General features: G+C 35.8%; 1 protein-coding gene across 5 annotated transcripts in view; it reads left to right on the forward strand.

Moving 5' to 3' along the window:
• Window positions 1-16,538, forward strand: part of PAK2 (p21 (RAC1) activated kinase 2) — a 133,876-nt gene that overhangs the window by 78,771 nt on the left and 38,567 nt on the right. For all 5 annotated transcript variants that reach the window (XR_006355480.1, XM_043991093.1, XM_043991095.1 and 2 more), the window contains exons 4-11: window positions 356-503; window positions 2,874-2,905; window positions 4,348-4,455; window positions 5,852-5,984; window positions 6,690-6,753; window positions 8,211-8,259; window positions 10,890-11,002; window positions 13,407-13,524. Coding sequence is in view for 4 of the 5 variants with exons in the window: in XM_043991093.1 (XP_043847028.1) it covers window positions 356-503; window positions 2,874-2,905; window positions 4,348-4,455; window positions 5,852-5,984; window positions 6,690-6,753; window positions 8,211-8,259; window positions 10,890-11,002; window positions 13,407-13,524 (765 nt within the window). In the remaining variant the exon portion in view is untranslated. The remainder of the gene's footprint in view (window positions 1-355; window positions 504-2,873; window positions 2,906-4,347; window positions 4,456-5,851; window positions 5,985-6,689; window positions 6,754-8,210; window positions 8,260-10,889; window positions 11,003-13,406; window positions 13,525-16,538) is intronic.

Raw genomic sequence — 16,538 nt, forward strand, 5'->3', positions numbered from 1 at the left:
AAACTTAGTGCTTCAGTTTTACTTTTCAGAATTGAGTTTTTTCTGGCAGGACGTAATTTCTTAATTATTAGTTTTCTTTTTGTTTCTGGGGAAGTGTTAGCCATTCTAAACATCAACATTTGTTTGTTAATTGTCCAGAATAGATAGAGAAATGTTTAATGAAAATGGACAAGGTTGAGACGTAGGAAATTAAGTTGTGACATCCTGATCTGTTGAGACCTATCTAGAGTTGAGGGGTGGTTACATTTGCTGTTATGTAAAAGTGTGACTTACATATATTGGATCCAACTGATTTTACGTGTGACAATTTGACATTTCAGCAGGCAGTACTATTCAGTCAATATCATTTCTTTAGGGAATGCCGGAACAGTGGGCTCGATTACTACAGACCTCCAATATCACCAAACTAGAACAAAAGAAGAACCCCCAGGCAGTGCTGGATGTTCTGAAGTTCTATGACTCCAATACGGTGAAACAGAAATATTTGAGCTTTACCCCTCCTGGTAAGACATTGTAATAAGGCAGTAGAGGAATTTAGCTCTTACAGGGTTGTAAAATTTCAGATGAGGGTAAAAAAAGAAATGCTGAGATACTAACATACATAGCTAATGAAAGAAAAAATAATTATAGGGCATGTTACTTATCCATAAATGAAAGATCCCTTTTTTTAAACTCAGATTTCTCTCTCTGGAGTTCCTCAGAATAGTTTGGAGCAAACAAGTTGTAATAGTAGACAAGCACACACAACAGGCTTGTCTCCTTTGCTTTTGGTGGCGGGAGAGAGAGAGAGAGAGAGAGAGAGAGAGAAATATATTGTCTTTGAAAAGTTGACTTCTACCAGTATGGAAAAGTACCCAGTAATAATCAAATATATCATCAATTAATTGTTGGGTAGTCTTAGTAGAAAGCTCATTTTTGCTTTTGTATCTTATTAATTCTTTTCATTCTGCCGTATTATGTGCTGGGGGTGGAGGTGGGGGATGGGTGGGTGGCTGGGTAAGATTTTCCTATATGTTTTATATGGTAGTGTAATGGATAGACAGTTGGCCCTGGAGCCAGGATGACCTGAGTTCATGTTTGGCCTCTTGATATATCCTGGCTGTGTCCCTCTGGACAGGTCACTGATTCCGTTGTTGAGGTAACTCAAGAGAGGGGGCTGCTTGGTAGTGCAACTTACAGGGCACTCTCTCCACTGATGAAATCCTAGGTCCTGTCCCTTGATAAGATTGGTAGTGTTTGTTGATGATCGTTAAGCATATAGTAACAGGTTTAATAAAATAAAAGTAAGGGTGATTGTGTCTGTAGAGAGCTTGGATGCCACTGTAATCAATGGCTTGTTGAGGTGATAAGTTTATGGCTTCACCTGGTGATTCCACTTCTAATAGAAAGGGAGATTGTCAAGTAGGAGGCTTCCCAGTTTGTGTAGATTGTTAGATCACCGAGCATCAGAATAGGCATGAAGGAAGAGTATACCATCATTTTTGATTCCGATGCTGAGATTGAAAGCTGTGTTTTAAGAAGATAGATACTTAGAGTAGGCATTAGGAGTACTGGGGCCTGAGTCTTCAATTTTATAATTTCATATCTATAATTTAACATTTTGGTAGGAATCTCATTGATTACCAGAGAATTTATCAAAGTAGACTTAAGGTGTAACCAACCACCCTCCAAGTTTCTGAAGGGAAAAGAGTCATTGGTGATGTTGAAAGACAGAAGATTATCCTCCATTATGGGATACTTACATCAATTCTTTATTGACAGGATCAGTAAAGACATTTAGCTCTACAAGTAGAATTTATTTAGGATTGTAAAATCCAAAGGAATTTAAACACATTAAACATCTAAAACCACAGATGTGGGAACCTGAGTATCAAAGTATAAAAGCATAGCTTTAAATTGGTGAGGCCTTCTTTTAATTAATTAATTCAGTTCATATAATCAGCTTCAATTTTAGATCTTTCTGAGGAAGGGAAAACTGGCTTGCTGAGGTCACATAGTGGCCAAACTTAGAGTTCTTTTTTTCAGGGATTCTGTCTTAAATGGTGTTTCAGCGTAAGGGATTTAATACAGTGGTTGTACAAGAAGGGGTTGAGTCTCTTCCGACACCAATTCTGATCTCTGATCTTAATTTAGTTTAATCCATCACTAGTTAAGGGTCTTAGCTTAGCCCTCCATCTCAGTCACTTCTGATAAGTTAATCAGTAAAAGTCACCTTTGGGCCAGATAACAATATCAAAATGGTTTCTTTTCAGTGTGCACATTCTCCAAAAGCTTCTGGGCTTCCTGGAATTTCTAAAAAGAATTATAGGTCTCACAGCAGTGATTTTTTTTTACCCAGATTTTGATAACAGGCTTGGCATTTGGAATTCTAAGATTAACTATTTGGCAGTCAACTTCTACAGCCAGATATCATGTTGGGCTTAAGGGTTCAGTCTTAGTTTGATGCAGTTTTCCAGTTTGATGGTTTGGAAATGGAATTTGTTTCATTGTATTTTTCCCAGAATATGTAAATATCTTAGAGTTATTTAAAAGATCCTGTTGAGTGAGAGCTCTATTGTACTTTACCACAATTACCCTTTCATAAGTAACTCCAGTCAGTTCATCAGTACACATTCTTTCTGGATAAGGTATCTCATGTCACAGTTACGATCAGGACCTGGGACCCTACACAACTTTGTATAAAACCAATTTTTAGCTATTCGAGGTCTTCTACATAATTCTTTTTTCCCTCAAAAATTAATTCATCTTGAACTGAAAATCTAAAGGATATTTCTTTACTTCAATCTTGTTTAAATTATTTTTTCTCCTCTTAATTTAGTTTCTGTCATTTACAAATAAGAATATTTAATTTAATATTTTGTTATTCTCTTTAGAGAAAGATGGCTTCCCTTCAGGAACACCAGCAGTAAGTTGATGATATTTTTATTGCAGTTCTTCAAATTGCCAATATATTTTTGGTACTTAATAAAGGAGTTGTCAGTTTTTTATTTGCATTCTAAAATAAAATAGAGAACATGAGCCTTGGGACCATTTAAATTAAATATGTGGTTCAGCAGTTATTTATCAGGCACACATTATGTGTCAAATACTGTCCTTAGGACTATGGATAGAAAGAAAGGCAAAAGACAGCTCCTTTGCCCTCACAGTCTAACAGGCAGTGTGTATGATTTTGGCTTCTTGATAAGTACAAGAAACCATTTAAAGTCAGTGGAACTTAGGATCATAGAATCATAGATTAAGAATTGGAAGACATCTTAGAGCTTATCACATCTAATTGCCTCATTTCACAGATGAAGAGACAAGAGTGTATAATGGTAAAGAGACTTAAACCAGGATCACATACAATTTTGTATCAGAGGGAGGACTTAAACCCAGGTTTTCCTCAATTTAGCTTTTTATCTACTATGTCCTACTGCATTAATGATTGAAAAATATTGAGTAAAAGTCATTCTGGCTATATTCTTCACTGAAACAAGTATGGGAAAATATAAAGTTAACAAGTTTTGTATATTTCACAAATATATTCTAATATGTTTCTTATTTATGTACTTAGTGGAAGTCAGAGGTAGGTCATTAATAGCCTTCTTGTAAAACGTGGCTGGTTCTACTAAATTGCTCAAATGGTTCTTGGTTAAGTTAGATAGGACCTACAAAGCTATTGCTTTTAGGCTATAGCTGATAGGGATCATTTGGCCTATTAAAGGTTTTTGTACAAATGGCTGCTTGCTAAAAAGTATTTTTAAGTGTTCTGACTGCTCCTTAATATTATTATTCTATTTAACAAATCCTCCCATAAGATAGTACAGATTTCATTAGCCCAGTTATATATGAATTCCAAATTACTGGGTCTAGAATAAATTAGAGGGTCCAGTTCTAATTTTGGGGGGTGGGTACAAGTTTGCAATGGAAGGTACCTAGCATAGACAGAATACCTACATTTTAATCCCAGTTCTTTTACCAGCTATTTGTATAATTTGAAACAGGTCATTTAACCTTCCCAGGTCTTTTTCCTCCATAAAATTATGGAATTCCTCAAAACTCATTGTACAATTTTGTGATTCTAAATGGTTTTAAGCCTCTTAATGAGGTTTATGTTATATTAAAAGTGCTACTTTATGGGGCAGCTAGATGGCGCAATGGGTAGAGCAATGGCCCTGGAGTCAGGAGTACCAGAGTTCAAATCCGGCCTCAGACACTTAACACTTACTAGCTGTGTGACCCTGGGCAAGTCACTTAACTCCAATTGCTTCACTAAAAAAAAAAAAAGTGCTACTTTAAAGAAGCAATTTTCTCACTCTTCATTTCTTTCATGTTATGTGTACTATTTTTCCCACTTGATAAACCCAGCTGAATGCAAAAGGCTCAGAAACTTCAGCAGCAGTAACAGAAGAAGATGATGATGATGAGGAGACTGCTCCTCCTGTCATTGCTCCTAGACCGGATCATACAAAATCAGTGAGTGTGTTAATTATGAGCTGATGATATTCTGTTGGTTTATGAAGGTTTATATGAGAAAGAAATTAGCATTATTTTGCTTGTGTAAACCTTCTAACATCTGGTCTTAATTCTAAAAGCCATTAGGCTTTAACAGAATAATTTTGTACAATGAAACCTATCTAGAAAATCACCTGTATTTGAAGACTGCCTGTAGAAAGAGCACTGTTATTGAGAAATGAGCAGGCCCTTTTAAACCCATGTGTAGTTTCTACATGTTTATGTTTCAGCAAGCAGCTTTTTGATACTTCCCAGATTTTTATCTCTAGTCATCACTTTTTACCCAGGCTTTACTCTTCCATCTCCTTATGCTTCCTAGGTATTTCCTCTTGGATGTTCTATTGGTATTTCTGCCTATTTCTTGACTGTTACACAAGTTGCAGCTCAGGTTCCATCTCTTGATTGAAGTTTCTCTAACAGATGAAACATCCTGTTTCCTTCTCTGAACTTCCTTTATCTTTATAGTCTGTTATTAGGCATACAATTTAGCTTAGGTTTTTGGCTTTTAAAAACTGTTCTTTGTTTTTTATGTGTGAAATTCTTTGGGGAAATAAAAGCCCCAAGGTAAGAGACTATGTCTTATATCTTTTTAAAATTTACCGTAATATCTAAGTTAAAAACAATTACTAGGTTTTCCAGCCTTTCCATGGAAGATTCTCCTTTTAGTTTTCCCAGAGCCCTGTGTTCACTAGCAGGAGATAAGATCCTTAATGACTATGAGCTTCTTGAGCAAGTATGGAGGAGTTAACATGGAAAAGTCCCAGAATGGGATGAGGAAAAGGGTTTTGTTGCTTTAGGCTGTAAGCAGTTTTATGGGAAACCTAGTAAGTGGTGGCAGCTGGAGGGGTTTTGTTTACTGGTTGGCTAAACCAGCTCCTTAAACCCCTGGTGATAACTGTTTGAAATGAATCTAAAACAAATGACATTTGTTTTTTTTTTATAGAAGCTCATTTCTTATAGAAAAGAATAGCATTTTGTGAAAATTGCATTTTGTAATTATTATTTGCAATATATCTTTTTTGAAAATAGGGTCTCTAGGTTTGTTTTTTTATCCTTCCTTTCAGATACAGTTTAGTTCTAAAATGAGAGGTTGACATTATGTAGATAGATCTGCTATACTCTAATTGGATTATTAAATATACTTCATTGTACAACAAATAATTTCAGATCTTCAGTATTTCCTGTTATGTGATTTGTAGAGACAAATGAATGCTGAAAATATTAACCTCTCAATCTTTAGAACACTAAAAAGTGACCATAGATGATATTAGTATCGGTTAAGCTTAGACTTGAATCATGCCCTGCAAGCAAGACCTGAAAACATCAGGCCTGAATAGCAAATTTTATCTCCTTATAGATTTACACACGATCTGTAATTGATCCTATTCCTGCACCAGCTGGTGATTCTAATGTTGATAGTGCTGCCAAATCTTCAGACAAACAGAAAAAGAAGACTAAGATGACAGATGAAGAAATTATGGAGAAACTAAGTAAGTTTAATAACTCTTTATTAAAACTTTCTAAAAATGTTGCAATTTTTGTTAGTTTTTATGCTATATTCTACTCAAGTTGAATTTAGATTATTTATAAACCATGTCTTAAGGATATATTAATTTATAGTCATAGTAGCTGGTGGCTCAGTAGATAGAGCACTATCCAGGCTCAGACACTTATTAGTGTCTGGTTTCTATTTGACTCTGGTTGTCACTTCACCTCTCTCTGAATCAGTTTCCTCAGCTGTAAAGTGAGTATGATAAAAGCACCTCCCAGGGTTGTGAGGATCAAATGTTTGTAAAGTGCCCAGCACATAGTAGGTGCTTATTAAGTGCTTGCTTGGGGGCAGCTAGGTGGCGCAATGGATAAAGCACTAGCCTTGGATTCAGGAGGACCTGAGTTCAAATCTAGCCTCAGATACTTGACACTAGCTGTGTGACCCTGGGCAAGTCACTTAACCCTCATTGCCTAGCCCCCCCCCCCCCCGAAAAAAAAGAATTAATGAAAAGCTTTTATTTATTTTTAAAGACACAGCTTATATACAGAATGCTATATTTTATGGCTGCTTCTTTCTCCATTAGTGTTGTCTGTCTTTTGTAAGCCTGGTAGCATATTTAAAAAAAAATCTGAAATGTTGTTTGCAAAGGAATAAAAACTTTAATTTTTAATAATATTTGAATGAGCTTTCACTTTTTTTATAGGAACTATAGTCAGCATAGGTGATCCCAAGAAAAAATATACCAGATATGAAAAAATTGGGCAGGGGTGAGTATTCATAAAGATATTTGCCAAACTGTATCACATAATTTAGCTTGCTTCTTGTTTGTCATCATGCTCTTACTAAAAGTAATGCCTTTATGGATTAGTGTAAGTAATAGTAACTAGATGAAGCCCATTTAAAGTGGTGTTAGGTTTCTGTACTAGTTGTTTTTGAGCAATTTTGCACCATTATTTTTACCAAAAAGTATTTTCTTTTTGTTCCTTGGGTATGGGTGGGTGGTTGAGGGGTGATAGGTGAGTGTAGGTAGAACAAGTAAATTAAGCCACCTACTCATCAACAGAAACATAAAACAGTGAAAAAGAAACGACAAATTATGTTGTAGTTGTATTCAGGGAATTTTGCTGGGTAGCATGTAGGCAGGTTTGCAGCCATATATGTACAAGTGGATGTGAAAATGTAATGGTAATTATCAAGACTCATTAGAAGTAGCCAGTGTGTACAGTGACAGTGTCATGCTTGTGAAAAATCTGGGGATTGGGGCAGGTTGACTTCCTGAGGAATGGAATCTGGGCAAGAAACATCATTTTTTATGCAATAAAAATTTAAGAGAAATTGTAGGTCATATTTATGTTAATTTTTATCTAGAGTAAGAAAATCACTTTTAGGAACGTTCCTGGGTTAAACAGTTAAAACAAAATTAGACGTGGTAGAAATTCCTTCATTATCCTGCTGTGTGAATATAATGGCTTTGTTTCTGATTTTTTCTGAGTTCTTGGAATTCTCCTAGCTTGGATGAGTAGTTTTAGTTCTTAGCTTCTCTCACTGACATTATTTTTACATTCATCTATCCATTCATTTATTAGATAATATATTGAATGCCTACCAAGGTATACCACTCTTCCTGTCCATGCCTAGGTAGTAATAGTATTATGGAATTTTTAAGCAAAGCACCTTTTCACCATGTTTTTAAAGCAAAACATAATGCGTTTTGTTTATAAACGAGTGGAGATTTGGAATTTTAAGGAACAGTTATATTGGAGAGGTAATCAATCTATGCATTGCTTTTTCTTTCTGGAAAAAAACAAACAAAAAACAAAACCCAAAGTTTCAGGGACAAAAGCCTTAAGCCTTTATGGAAACCCTCCCATCATTCCATCTTTTTTCAGTTGTGTTAAGTACCTTTGTTGACTATTTTTAGCCTTTCATTCTAATTATGAGAGGCATGTGAGAGATTGTAGTAAACACAGGATCAGCTTTGGAGATGGGAATATTAGTTTCAAGTCCTGTCTCTGACATAAACTTGGTTTGTGATGATGGGCAAGTCACTTAACCTTTTCATGGCCTATATACACCACTCTAAAACTCATTACTTATTTATATCAGTAGGGAGAGTTTTCTATCCTCTCGTTCTCTACACCAGTGAAATCACAAGATGAGAAAAATTGTAATGATTATAGTGTTTTAGAAACTCCACATTGGATTCTGTCTTTTATTATTGCAGAGCTTCAGGTACCGTTTTCACTGCTACAGATGTGGCGTTGGGGCAGGAGGTGAGTACTTTTTAATCCAGTATATACTGGACTAAGTATATCATGGAAGCTATCAATAAGAAAACTGTCTTTCTTCAGTAACATCTGTTTGTAATCTTGAATGGGTTGAATTATACATGTTAATTAATAAAGAATTATTACTTTGATTAGAAAACATGTTTCAAAATTTTTTTTTCTATTCTTAACCCAGGAAACAAGGGAGATTTGTTTTTAGTTGGATACTAGTTAAATCAACTTAAAGTTAATTAAATTTTGATTTAGCATTGTGCTAAGCAGTGTAGGTAAATATAGAAGAATTAAAAGCTGTACTCTTTTTTTCACAATAAATTAATTTTAAAAATTATTAAATAATTACTAAAGGCCAAGCAGTGTGCTAAATTCTGGGATTACTAATAAAAAGCAAGACAACCCCTGCCTACAAGGACCTTATGTTCTATTGGAGGAGACAGTACATATAGAGAACAGTTCCGGGGGGAAGAGTATTTTTGTTAGAAGGTTCAGGGGTAATGGAAGCATTGATTGGAGTATGCTTTCAGATTTAGAAAGGGGGTTGAAGAGTGAAGGTGATACAAGTTCAGTGGCAAGGCTGCTGCTAATAATAAGATGGTTGTGGAGTAGAGTCAGTATGACTGGGAGCTGCCTGAAAAAATAAACCCTAGGAGGCCTTTACCCATCAGAACAGTGGGAGACCTGGGAGGGAGTAGAGGATGCAGGTCTCAGAGAAGAAAAGTTTAAGTTTCTGATCCTGGACAGCAGCAAGGCAGCTTGCAAGATAGTCAAAACTAGAGGTTTAGATTTACATAGGCTCCTTGGGGTAGATAAAATGAGTGCTTTCATTGAAAGTTTAAAAGGAATGTTTTCTTCCTCATCTTAAGGTGAAGGAACCCTCCCCTCCTTGAAAAAGCTAAGTTTTCCATCTGTATCCTTGATCTTTTTTTAATCTCTTCTTGTCCTTTCTGTCTTTCTATTTTTTTACCATCTTTCATCTTTCCTTCTCTATTGGATCCTTCCCCTCAGCCTACAGACATGCCTATATTTCTCTTATGCCAAATAAAACTTCCCCTTTGACACTGTTAGCCCCTTTAACTATGATATTCTCTTCTTCTTTCCCTTGATTACCAGATTTCTAGGAAAAAATTATACCAAATCCCTCTACTTCCTTACCAGTGGATATAGCACTGGCCCTGGAATCAGGAAGATGTGAATTCAAATGCTCTCAGATATTCGACATTTACTAGCTGTGTGACCTTGGGCAAGTCACTTAACCCTGATTGCCTCAAATATCCGGGGCCATCTCCAGTCATCCTGATATATATCTTGCCATTGCACCCAGATGGCTGTGGAGGAGAGAGTGAGGCTGGTGACTTTGCACAGCATTCCCTCACTTTAACTCCCTGCAAGTCATGACATCATCTCCTGATGTCATGGTCTTCTTTAAGAATGAAGGACAAACAACAACCACCCATTCAGTTCTTAGCCCTTTGAAATCTGGCTTCTCTTATCACTGTCTAAAACAGCTCTCTCCAAGAAATTTAATTCCTCTGCCCATTTTTCTGCCTTCATATTTTCTACAGTGTTTGACTATACAAGAATATCTCCTTATCCACTCTTCCTCTTGTTTCTCTAGCATTTCTTTCTTGCCTTTTCTATCTTTCTGATTGATCCTTTTCAGCCTCTTTCTCTGGCTTCTCATCTTTCTCCTGCCTTTTAATTCTGAGCTTCCCTTAAGGTTATGCCCAGCTCTTCTCTTTACATTCTCTGCCTTGTTGATCTCAAGTCTTCTTATGGGTTATCAACTTTATGCAAAAGATTCTTAAATTTTTATTTTTACTTCCAAATTTCCTGCCTTTGCCACCATTACCACCTTCACTCCCTCTCCCTTGCTCTATTTCTATATTTCCAATTATTTGTGGCTCTGGCTACTTGAATATATCCTATCAAATGCAAATGCAAGGTGTTTAAAAAAATGAACTCATCATTTTCTCCAAAAATCCTGAACTTCTCCCAAACTTTTCTATTTCATTTTTATAGTACCACTGTCTCCACAATCAACCTCATAAAATATAACTACTGCCTTTTCCCTGTTCCTCAGTCTTGGCATCTAATCAGTTGTTGAATCCTATTGATTTTAACTTTGCAATATTTCTTGCATCTGTTTCCTTCCCTGACCTTCCATTGTAGCCACCTTTTTTTCAGGTCTTCATCTCTTCTCATCAGGATTACTGTAATGGCCTCCTATCTGATCTTTCCATCATCAGCTTTCCACACTGCTCCCCAAGTAATTACTGCTCTGCTCGTTTGTTAATCCTTGCAAGTTTGGTATTTGTATTTTAGAAAGAAATATGCTATTGGTTCTCATCATGAATATATTTACTAAGCGAGCTTACCTTTTGGATTGGAAATTCTCTGCACTTAGGGAATAATCTTAATTTCAGATCACATGGAACCTAGTTCAGTGCTGTGTACTTTGAATGTCCTATTAATATCTGAAGTAGTTTCTTCTTCAGTGCCCTGCAACAATGGACAAGTTTTGATGTTGGCATTCTATAATGTATAACTATTCTAACTTATAAAACTTATAAAAAGTTAGAAAGTTACAGCTTTTCCTTTACTCTGTTCCATTGATACAGGTTGCCATCAAACAGATAAATTTGCAGAAACAGCCTAAGAAGGAATTAATCATTAATGAAATTCTTGTAATGAAAGAATTAAAGAACCCCAACATAGTCAACTTCTTAGATAGGTAAGTATGGATTTTTCATAAAGTTTGGGGTGAGAATTTGATCTTTAAAGCCTGGTGGTATTTTTTCTGTTGTGTCTATAAATGAACACAAAACTACAGAAAGGTTTCTTTATGAAAGGCTCTGATATACTTCTCTCCTCCTCTTTTTGGTTTGCGACAGATGATTCTCCCTCCCCACTTTAGATTTAAGCCCTTAGTTCATGTTTCAAATGTCATATGATCATTTTCTTGGGCAAATAGCATGCTTTTGTGTACTAATGATTCATTTATCTGACACTGTAGAGAGTGAGTTATCCCATAAAGGTGGGGTTTTAAATTTTTTTTTTTTGGGCCGGGCAGTGAGGGTTAAATGACTTGCCCACGGTTACACAGCTAGTAAGTTCAAGTTTCTGAGGCTGGATTTGAACTCAGGTCCTCCTGAATCCAGGGCTGGTGCTTTATTCACTGCGCCACCTAGCTGCCCCTTAAAGGTGAAATTTTCAATGCTATTTCATTAACCATTTTAAATGAAAATATTTCTGAGACATCGTATTTTGACAAATCAGTGTTATCATATGACTGCTAGTTATTGTCAGTATTACTGTGTTGTAATAGAGTAATTTTTCTCTATTAGAGTAATCTCTTCCCTTGCTATCAAGCTGGAAGCTGTCACTTTTTTTTCAGAGTTTACTAGAGCTTAACCAGCCTTTTCCTTTATGATTTGCTACTTCTGATTTTGGTATTTAACCAAGGTTTTTAGACCTACATGTTTGTTGAGTCTGCAAGTTTTGGATGATGGGCTATGGCCTCTTAAAGTCAAGTGGAAGGCCATTACATAATGTGATCTTAAAAATATTAAAATTTTTCTTTTTATTATGAACTTAATAAACAACCATTATGAACATTTTAGTATACAAAGAATAGAAAATTAAATATGAAACTGGAGTTCTAGAATAGTTTTTTGTATATATAAAATTGAACACTAATAACAAAATGGTTTGGTTTGTTGCTTATTGAACTTCCTTCTGTTCCTTTTTCTATATTTAAAATGTTCTTTTGGGGCAGCTAGGTAGCACAGTGGATAAAGCACTGGCCCTGGATTCAGGAGTACCTGAGTTCAAATCCGGCCTCAGACACTTGACATTTACTAGCTGTGTGACCCTGGGCAAGTCACTTAACCCCAATTGCCTCACTAAAAAAAAAAAAGTTCTTTTGATGAGCTTTTTGTTTTACATGCCTATAATTACTTATTAGTCCTTTTTGACACCCCACCCCCCACCCCCCCACCCCCCACCCCCCTGCAATAAAAAGACCAAATCAGCCCTCCCATGTAACAAATAAGTATAGTCAAACAAAACAAATCCACACATTGGCTTTGTCTGACAACATATTTCTCATTTGCTCCATCGCCTCTCTGCCAAAAGATAAAAAGCATGGTTCATCATCAGTGTTGTGGTATTAAGATTGGTCATTACAATGTTGAAAGTTCTTTCAGATTTGGTTACCTTTATACTACTGTAGTAATTATATAAATTGTTCTTCTGGTTCTGTTTAATTCATTCTCTATTGCTTCATTCAAGTCTTCCCCTATTTCTCTGAATCTTCCCTTTCAATATTTCTTACATTGAAATAATCCACTATATTAATGTGCCATAATTTATCCAGCCATTCACCAACTGATGGGCTAGCAACCACTTTGTTCAGTACTTTTCTATAATAAAAAATGCTACTGCAGATATTTTTGATTATATATAGGTCCTTCCCCTTCCTTCATTGATCTCTTTGGGGTATGTGTCTTGCAGTGTTATCACTGGGTCTAAAGGTATGCATAATTTAGTAAGTTTTGGGTTTTCGTTCCAAATTGCTTTCCAGAATGATAGGAGCAATTCATAACACCACCAAAAGTGAATTAATGTTCCTGGCTTTCCTATCATTTTCCTTCATCTTTTGTCAGTCTAACGATTATAATGTAGAGCTCCAGAGCTGTAATTTGCATTGCTCTTATTATTAGTGATTTGGATTTTTTATGGGGTTATTAATAGCTTACCATTCTATTTTGTAACCTACCTGTTCAAATTCTTTGATCATTTTTCTCCTAGGGAATGTTTTTTGTTTTCATATATTTGTGACTTTCCAGTGTTCCTTTTGAATGCTTTGTCACAACTATTTAATTGAGTTTACTTACTTATTCTTGGCTGGTAAGTGTAATGTTACAATAGTTTTCATTTCTTATGTTGTTTATTTCAATAAGGGAATGCTGAGTTAAGTGTAAGTTATGTGGGAGTAAGGATTCCTTTTCCATGAAAATTTCAATTTAGATGGTTCTTAGTGATGTCAGCAGAACTATAATCAACTGCAAAGTGCTTTGATGAAGATTGCTATGATTGTAATAGAAAATAATGTTTATTGTTTCTTCTACTTTTAGTTATCTTGTAGGGGATGAATTATTTGTGGTAATGGAGTACCTTGCTGGAGGGTCTCTTACTGATGTTGTAACAGAAACTTGCATGGATGAAGCACAGATTGCTGCTGTATGTAGAGAGGTGGGTCTTGTGTTTTCTCTTTGGTGAAACTGGCGCGCGCGCGTGTGTGTGTGTGTGTGTGTGTGTGTGTGTGTGTGTGTGTGTGTGTGTGTGTGTGTGTGTTTGGGGTGGGGGTGGATTCAGGAAGGAAAGTCTGCGTTTTAATGTTACTGATTATGTTCCTAGGAAATTGCATTAGAAAAGTATTCTTAGTGAAAATTCTTTAAAAGTTACCTCCATTTGAGTTTACTTTATATGTAGACTTTCAGCCACCTTTAGAGTAGTCTGAGAGCTCACACATTCTAATGTTTTGGGATATAATCTGGACAACTAGAGAACTCAGATTAGAAACCAGCAAAAGCCACTTTGTAGTTTCAGGTCTCTGCTTTTTAGCTAAATTAGTCACACAGAATTTTTTTTAGTACCTTCAGTAGAGCCTTAATTTATGTGATTTATCTCTATCAGTATTTACCACATTAAGAATTTAAACATCTTTAGTATTATCTTGAAAATATTTTTAATTTTTTTTTTTGGGTGAGGCAACTGGGGTTAAGTGACTTGCCTAGGGTCACACAGCTAGTAATTTTTAAGTGTCTGAGTCTGGATTTGAACTCAGGTCCTCCTGAATCCAGGACCGGTGCTCTATCCACTGTGCCACCTAGCTGCCCCTTGAAAATATTTTTAACATTTAAGACTCGCAAAAAGGATTTCAGGGACTTTGAGCATCCCTAGACTGCATTTTGAGAACCACTGGTATAGATTAAAGAGAACATCTGACTGGTCTGACACTCATAATAGTCACCTTGTCTTGATGCCCCGGGAAGCATTCACACTAAAGGCCAAGTTTTTGAAGGCTAATTTGTATTTTCTGCATTACTTGCCTTGCAGCTGAAATTGTGAACAGAAAATTGCACCATCATATCAAAGTAGATTACAAACTATTTGGCCATCTATAAGAATGAACATATGATTTTGCCTCAGTTTTTGTTTTGTTTGTTTTGAAGGTAAAAAAACAATCCTTTGAATATTTGGATCTTGGATTATTGTTTGGGTTATATTTGCAGGACAAGCTGAGTCATGGAAGGGAAAGCAATTTATACTGAGCTAGTATGGTTGCCCATTTCCACAAGCAAGGGCTTTCTAATTTTTGGAACTTGACAGAATCTCTAGGACAATTCTGTATCCATTTTTACTTAGCAATTTTGGCTGTACTTAATCTGTTTTTCTGTCTTGTGCTTAGAGAAGAAGAAATAATTTTGGAAATTCATAGGGTTATAGATTTTAGAACTGGAAAGGATCTTAGAGTTAATCTAGTCCAGGACCCTCTTTTATTAATAAGGAAATTGTGACTTGGAGAAGTTAAGGAGCTTTATCAGCTGGTAGGCAGAGAACCCCCAGGTACTTAGACTACAGTGTTTTTTGTTGTTCCAGCCATATCACACTACATATATAATTTTTCATTTAATCCAAATGTGTGTAACTTCTTTTGTTAGAACTATTAATTCTTCAAATTTAGTCTATTCTGAAAACTTCCGAACTGTAGTATGCTATCACTCATGTGTTCTGTCAATGGACTGGTGAATTGTTCTTTCTCCTTTACTAAGTGGCATAAAACAGTGGGAAGGTAACATGTTTGAGCAGTTCATCTGAGTTTTCCAGTTGGGTGACAAGTAGCCTTGGTGATAATACATAATACCCTATGATTGAGATTTTAAAAAAAATAGCTTCCTTGGTAGGTGGTTTAGAATTTGAGGTCTCTATATTAGAAAATGTTCAAATGGAAAATTCTAAAATTTCAGAATATTTTTCTGTTTAGGGAGAAAGAAGCTATGTGATCAGGTATCAAACAGAAACAGTGAACATTTAAACAAAGAAGAGGTTAAATTTGTTTTTCATTTGATGTCTTCTCCTCTCCCACCCATCCATCCCATATTGCTTTAGTTTAATGCATTCGTTTATCAGGCAATTTTTTTCTAATTATGTTTGTGTCTTGTTCTAGTAATAAATTCATTAAGCCAAAGACTGTCTTATCATCATCATCATCATCATTTTTTTTTTGGTGGGGCAATGAGGGTTAAGTGATTTGCCCAGGGTCACACAGCTAACAAGTGTCAAGTGTCTGAGGTCAGATTCGAACTCAGGTCCTCCTGAATCCAGGGCCAGTGCTCTATCCACTGCACCATCTAGCTGCCCCCAAGATTGTCTTATCTAAAATTATCTTTCTCAGCACCTGGAATATAGTGTGTATGTGTGTGTATAGTAGTTGTATGTATAGTATAGACATAGTAGGCACTTAATAAATATTGTATATATGCTAGATATGTATGTATATATCTATATATCTAAATAGTTGTATATATAGTAGGCACTTAATATTAAATGAATGAATATATTAACCCCAAGATTTTCTTTTTATTCTCTTTGTAAAAGTATGGCTTTGGTTTTAAACACCTGCAACATGTTAAGTAACTTGATTGGATACCTTCCACAGAAAAGAAAAAAGAAAACTTAGCCTTTGTTAGATGGGTAAATAGCTACATAGAACCAGGGTACTCAAATTCTCATATTTGTTCAGATACTCTGATGTGATGTGTTAGTGAACTTGTAAATTCAAATGAACTGACCATAAATTCATTGTTTAAAAAAAAGTTTTACTGTTGCATTTTGTTTTTTTTACAAGATGACAGTTTTCTGATTTACTTCCTATTCCCAAATAGAATTCTCCCTTGTAACAAATTAAAAAGTTAAGCACGGGGCAGCTAGGTGGCGCAGTGGATAGAGCACCGGCCCTGTAGTCAGGAGTACCTGAGTTCAAATCCGGCCTCAGACACTTAACACTTACTAGCTGTGTGACCCTGGGCAAGTCACTTAACCCCAATTGCCTCACTAAAAAAAAAAAAAGTTAAGCACAATCAACATAGTTAGCACATCTGACTTACAGGAGGGAGGTATGTTTCCTTATCTGGCCTCTGGAACCAATATCAGTCAGGAAACAGGAACAGAGAGAGATTGTGACTTGTCTATTATTAAATTTC

This window comes from Dromiciops gliroides, chromosome 3, assembly GCF_019393635.1.
Source record: "Dromiciops gliroides isolate mDroGli1 chromosome 3, mDroGli1.pri, whole genome shotgun sequence".
NCBI lineage: Eukaryota > Metazoa > Chordata > Mammalia > Microbiotheria > Microbiotheriidae > Dromiciops > Dromiciops gliroides.